Source organism: Lupinus angustifolius, chromosome LG08 (assembly GCF_001865875.1).
Source record: "Lupinus angustifolius cultivar Tanjil chromosome LG08, LupAngTanjil_v1.0, whole genome shotgun sequence".
In the NCBI taxonomy this organism is placed as follows: Eukaryota; Viridiplantae; Streptophyta; class Magnoliopsida; order Fabales; family Fabaceae; genus Lupinus; species Lupinus angustifolius.
This window is the reverse complement of record NC_032016.1, coordinates 6,162,430-6,169,646: the sequence shown is the minus strand read 5'-3', so window position 1 is coordinate 6,169,646 and position 7,217 is coordinate 6,162,430. Positions and strand designations below refer to the sequence as shown.

Genomic DNA, 7,217 nt, shown 5'->3' with positions numbered 1-7,217 from the left:
GTTCATTCTGATCACTTTATTTATTATTTCCTATTCATTGGAGTCCCCACTAAAATCTAATTTTAAATATTATAAGTTAACCTTATATTATTCGAAGGAGATTTGACTTTTGAACGAAATAATCTTTTATAAATGGAATTAAACTCTTGGGTCATAAACAAATATAACTACATCTTATTTCAAAACATTCATCCCAAATAGTAATGAAATGTAATATTTATGTATCATTGATTTACCAATGATGTAGTGATAAATTCTCATAATAATGTAGCCAAATGACATATTACAAGAGACATACAAAGTCAACAAGAACCAGGCTAACTATCAACTGCCAAAACTTAACGAGTTCTACAACAAACACATCATTCTATTCAGCTCTTCCTTAAATTCTCAACATTGAATGTATACTACAACACACAAGGAAATTATTGTCTCTTCAGCACACAAAAAGTGCTTACATGATTGTAGCCACTACTTCCATAAAATGATTATCAACATTCAAGAGATTGTTATTTGTTCCTTAGTTTTAGCCAAATTTGCTTGTATAAGTTTGTCTAGTATGGGAGGCTCCAATGGAATTGGATGAAAATAGCACTCTCCAGTATCAACAATCACCTGTGCCCAAATAATACAAAAAATCAAATATGATGAGTAGACACATAGAGAAGATGGAGAAATTGGAGATGAATTTTCTACAAAAATAAAAAAAAAAATCAGCAAAATTATGCTCAAAGGTAATATTCTCATGGGGGAAGGTATAACACCAATATCACCAACCAGAATCCAAACTAAGAGATATTTCTCGAACCTCATCAACCAAAAAGTTGATTGCAGCTTCATCTTCAACTGTTTCTCTTAAAGGGTTCCTTAGGAACTGAATATCCAATTGAATTTGCAGGAATCCACTCAGGTTAAAAGTCTGGAGTAGCACAAGTTCTTGTAAACTATTAAGGCACAATTTAAATATAATTGTAGCAACAGACCCCTGCAGTAGTGTACAAGAAAAAACTTATCAACTTTTTGTTTAAACAGCTTTGGTAGATGTGTTTCTAGAAGTTGGCTCCTTCCCTTGTATTACTTTGATCTGCCCAATTTCGCATTCAAGCTTTCTCTTTATGTTATTTCTCCTCCAAAACTCAACTCGCAAATGGATCCGAAGAAGTTACTCCTTGATAAAGCACTACTGCTTCACTATCAGTCTTGCGGTACTTACATATACTTTGAGGCAAAATCTGCATCACTTCATTACCTATAACCTCAAGCTGGAACATAAAAACAAAAATTGAAGCGTTACTCTATTGGCATGCTTCAATTAATTATAGTACATGTTCATTGAATAGAGTTATGTAAAACTTCATGCTCATTCATTACGTTTCAAATTAGTAAAAGTTTAGCATGCTTATTATTCAATTACTCTCCTTTAAATCATTCAGTGCAACTTAGACAGAAAACAGTTTCAATCTAAGGTTTCAGATATACAAATCTCTTGAAGAAATAAATCAATGAACATATGAACTTCTCTTGGCTCTTTAATGCTGTGCAAAACAATGAAACAACTTTAGAACCAAGCTCTTTCAAAATAATCTCACAATAATAAGGAGTACATGAAGAAATCAACCAATTGCTCTAGCTTGTGTTTTGGTTGATTGACCCATATCTCAAAATCATTGGTAATGAGACAGGTAATACAACATATATTTAAACTATGTCTAAGATAATGAGGTAGACGATGTGAGACTTAGTCTTCTCAGGTTAAGATATGTGTGTAAAATTAACAGAAAGACTGAATTAGAAACCATTTCAACTAAACCGTAGTCTATCAGATTGATAATATATGAACTACTCCTCGACAAGGTTGAAAAGTGGGTAAATCCTATGGCCAAATAAACCATAGTGAAGATTAAAATCTATTATGCATGATGATAATATAAATGAATTCAATACATGCAGAAAACTTGGACAAAAAGTTATTTCATTATTTGCTCGAATCATCAAAAGACTGAACTATTATAAACGAGCTATACATGGAGACATTAATTATTGCATGGAAAAAATATATATATATCGACAATGTAAAGGTTTTTTACACTGTCATTAGATCATCCACCGTTAATTTTTAGTCATTATTGACTTTTAAATAAAAGTATTGCAAATGAATTGTGGATGATGCACTGACTGTGTATTATGATATCATCGAATAAGACTTCTCTCCATTAATGAAGAGGTAAGTTATATTTTGTAGTGTATTTTTAAGGCCAAAATTGTAATTCTAATAAAAAGTAAAGGTTATAAATGTCATTGTCTTTTGAGTTTTTAGTATATTTTCCCACTACTTGCCTCTCCATTGATGGAGAGGAGTCTAACTCGATATCATCTTGTTTGGCAGTAAATCCATTTACACTTTTGAATTGTAGACCTACGTATATTTTTTAAAAGTTGAGAATACAAATAATAATTTAAATTTTATTATAGACTAGCTTGATACTTATAAAAACATGGGAACCAAATCGGTAATTACTCATCATACAAATATATTGTGACAAGTTTATAGAAATATATCATTTTTAAAATAAATATATATGGTAATGATTTGTGAGAATGTATAATTTTTAAAAAATTATATACTATGGAACATAAGAAAAGAAAAAGTTTATGCCATAAAAATATAATAATTTATACATTATTATGATATCATTCCTTTTTTAAATTTAATCATGAATGTGAATAATTGAATGATGATGAGGTGACACATTTTATGATGCTAACAAATGCCATATTTCTTAGAAGATATGGGCCATTTTTGGAGAGGAGGAAGAAAAAACATACTCTTACTTAATCCATGACTTTATAAATTTGAACCAAGTGTTACAAAAAAAATAAATATATATATATATATATATATATATATAAAATAATACAGTATGGCAAATTAGTATAAGAATATATAATTTTGTACCACGGAACTAAAACTTTGTTAGTCTAAATAAAAAGTAATAGATGAAAATCAACGCTCACATGAAAACGAAATAATAAAAAGGTTGAGAATGATGTGGATCAAAGGTGAAAAATATACTTGAAATGTGAAAATAGGAAATGATGTAACTTGCAAATCAGTTTTTTCCATATTTGGAAAATAAAATATAGTTTTTGTTTTGAAAGTTTTGTCAAAATTGAACTGATTGGTCAAAAATTAGTTTTATAAATAATTGATGCCTAAAAAGAAATGTGGTAAATTCATGCACACTATGTCCCGTCGCACACATTCAATGTATATCATCACATGTATTCTCACACTAATTAAATTCAATCTTTCATGTTCAGGAAAAAAAAAACTAATTAAATTGTAAATAATTATAAAATTAAATTTATTTCTTTTAGATGATTTCCATATTGTAGAAAAATCTTACTACCATATTGAGACTGCATAAATCTTATCCGTTAAAAAAAGTACAGGATAAATAATGTAATATCTATATATTAACATTATAAAATTTATACATAATCAATATATTATTTATTTGAATTATTATTTTTTTAAATATTGATGATTGAAAATAAATATTAGATATAATATATATATATTTTATCTCTATGATAAACTTTACCTTTTCTGAAATATTCTTAGATTCAAAAAAGTTCTAGAATAAACTAAATATTAAAGAGCTATATCCTAAGTATTAAAAGGCTTTTTCCTTATAGCAAAAAAAAAAAGCTATATCCTTTATCACTCCCTCTAAAGGAATATAATATATATATATAAAAGGTAAAAACAGTTTCAGACCAAATAAATCTTATCCGTTCAAAAAAGTTATAGAATAAACTAAATATTAAAAAGCTATATCCTTTATCACTCCCTCTAAAGAAAATACTATATTTAAATATAAAAAAGGTGAAAACAGTTTCAGACCGAATAAATCTTATCCGAGTTAATAGAATAAACTAAATATTAAAAAGCTATATCAATCACTCCCTCTAAAGGAAATAAAAAAAATATAAATATAAAAAAGGTGCAAACAGTTGGGTATGTGAGGAAAAAAGCTGTCTCAGTTAGCACGCCAGCTATGACCCGATAAATAGAGGTCATATGTTCCTTTTTTATATGTCATTTGTATCCTAATCCACTTAAATATGATATAATTAAAAAAGAGTTTGAAATCTATGAATAATTAGTGTAAATTTTTTATACTTTCAGTACATTATTTATCATTGATTTATATTATTTTTATTTAAGGGTTAGTAATAACTAATATACAATTGTAGGATGATTTATTGACAATATAAAAACATTCACGTTATTAGTAAATATATATTATATTCATTAAAAATCATAAAAATATGAAATAATTTTAGCATGTTATGGGAATTTAATCATGGAAACACAAATTGAACATGATTTTAGATGTGATCATTGTTAATCACTTACACCTACCCCTTCAACAAATTGAACATGATTTTAAAATTTCAACTTAACAAATAAAACTTCCTTTGTACCGTTAACCTTTGCACGTTTTCCTATCTATAAAACCTAACCTTCACATTCATCTAAAACCTTCTCGCCTTAAAACTTTCACTCGTCCTTTATTTCATTCCTTCAATTTCTTCCTTAATCCCTAATTTTCGTTTCTAAGTTTTGTGTCTTTCGTTTCTAGATCTGTTCTTCTTCTCTTGGATCTAGGGTTTTCGAAAAATTTGGGGGTTTTGCAGAAAAACTTCAATGGTTACTGAATTTCTCTAACCCTGGCTAGCCCTATGTATCGAATTCGTCTCGTTCACTCCTTCTCCGTCGTCTTCCTCTACTGGTTCTACGTTTTCTCATGAATCTCTTCTCAATTCCGTTATATCTCAATTAATCTCTTTTTTTCTTACAATTCAAGCTACCAAACCCTAATTTCTCATTATCTTTCCCCTATTTCAACGAATTACTGCTTCAAATCTCACCAATTAAGAAAATATTTCACCTATGGCTTCGATTCAACGCTCAGCTGCGAGTTCGGGATCGGAAGGTGGAGATCCTGCTTCGATTGACGAGAGGAAGAGGAAGAGGATGATTTCGAACCGCGAATCCGCGAGGCGGTCGAGGATGAAGAAGCAGAAGGTTCTGGAAGATTTGACTGAAGAAGTGTATCGATTGCAAAGCTCAAACAAGGAGATAAATCAGAGCATCAAAACGAAGGAAGATGCGTATTTGAAAATGGAATCTGGCAACAACATTCTCAAGGCTCAGACAATGGAGCTCTCAGATCGGTTACGTTCTCTGAATTCCATCATTGAAATGGCTGAAGAGGTTAACGGGAACAGGAACGGTAACTTTAACGTTTTCCCTATTGAGATGCCGCAGATTTTGGATCCTTTTATGAACCCGTGGCAGTTATATTATCCGTTTCATCCTCTTATGGCGTCTCCTGATATGTCCCTGCATTGATCTTGGTGTAGTTTTTTCGTTAGGTTAATTGTTGAGTTTGAGTGGAATATATGAAGTTGTAGTGTTTGTTTTATGTTTTGGGTTTTAATTAGGTCTAGCTTTTGCACCAAAGAAATTGAATTGTTGGTTGTCTAGTGGTAATGTTTATGTGCAATTGTTTTCTATTGTCTTGTGTTAATGGCATTGTCTTGTTTCCTTTTATGTGTGCAATTTCATTCTTATAGTAGCACTGTTCTGATTTGTGATATGCTATGTGCATTATTGTGTTATTTTGCAAAATCTTCAAGTACCTTACACAGGAGTCAGAGTTAGATATACGAGTAATGCATAATGCTAAAAGTAATGAGAGCCAGGAGATATAATTTCGAGATAAAAACATTACTGTATCGTCTATCATAGGTGTGGATAATGTATTTTATTCATCCCTATTTAATTGCAAAAAATTAAGAAATGTAGTTAATATTTTTATTTTGTAATAAATTAATGTAATAATATTTTAATAATTTGCTTATTAATAATCACTAATTTTCACATATTAGGGGATAGAATTGTAAAACAATTACTAGTGTTGTTTTGTTTTTAAAAAAAAGAATAAATAGGTGTAGTTTTATTTTAAATTAGAAATAGAGGTAATATAACATTTTAATTGAATGTGGTCAAATATTTTTGGAGGGGTATCTTTGTACGTTGATTCCAATATTCCCTTGCTTTATGGTAAATGCTTTATCCGGAATTCAATCGAAGATCATTTTGATTAAAAGAGCACTTCTAGAACCTAACGTATGCATTTTTTATTTTTCTACCACCGATATTTTCACTTTCCAGTATGGTTGGCGGAATTGACCAGTCAAATTCAATGCTGGTTAAGATAAAATATCTTCATTTCATATTTTTTGCAATGCACTGAAAATATATGGGTACGTAATTTTTTTAAGTTTACATGAAGTAATGAAATGTTGAAAAAGGTCTCTAATTTAAACGTTAGTCAACATCAAATCTGTAAATTTGATGTATAAAATTAATCTACTTAATCTGTTTGGTTTGATTGTCACATGCTAGACTCATTTTCTTAGTCTCTCCAATTTGTAAGTTAATCAAGTAAATGTTTCAACTTTTAATCAAACAATTCATTGAGTCATTAATCTTAGAGTGAATTAGATTGACATTCAACACAGTGAAATTACATAAACTATTTAGATATTTTTAAAACCTACATAAACCACCCCTATTATACATATATATTACACTACCTACCATTGTAAGAGATATAAGTGTAATTTTTTAAACAAAAATAGTGACAGATGTAATTACGTCAAACAAAATATGTTATATTGTGGAGACAAGTCCAAAAAGTATGAACTTGATGTATATTCATTATTTTTTATTCTTTACAAACTACATCAATAAGTCTAAGGAGGTGTTTAAGTTACTCCCGTATTATATTGTAACTAACCAAAATAAAGAATAAACATCGACTTTTATACTATTTGGACTTGTCTTCACAATATATCATATTTTGTTTGACTTAATTACACTTGTCACCATTTTTTATTTAAGAAATTACACTTATCTATATTACAGGAGTAGTCAGTGTAATATATATATATATATATATATATATATATATATATATATATATATATATATATATATATATATATATATATATATATATATATATATATATATATATATATATTACACTGACTACTCCTGTAATATAGATAAGTGTAATTTCTTAAATAAAAAATGGTGACAAGTGTAATTAAGTCAAACAAAATATGATATATTGTGA

General features: G+C 28.7%; 1 protein-coding gene across 1 annotated transcript; it reads left to right on the top strand.

Annotated features, from left to right (window-relative positions):
• LOC109354355 (bZIP transcription factor 53-like) lies at positions 4,517-5,651 on the top strand. Its single transcript, XM_019596798.1, has one exon. It carries the CDS (start codon positions 4,961-4,963, stop codon positions 5,420-5,422), a length of 462 nt encoding a protein of 153 aa, XP_019452343.1. The 5' UTR covers positions 4,517-4,960; the 3' UTR covers positions 5,423-5,651.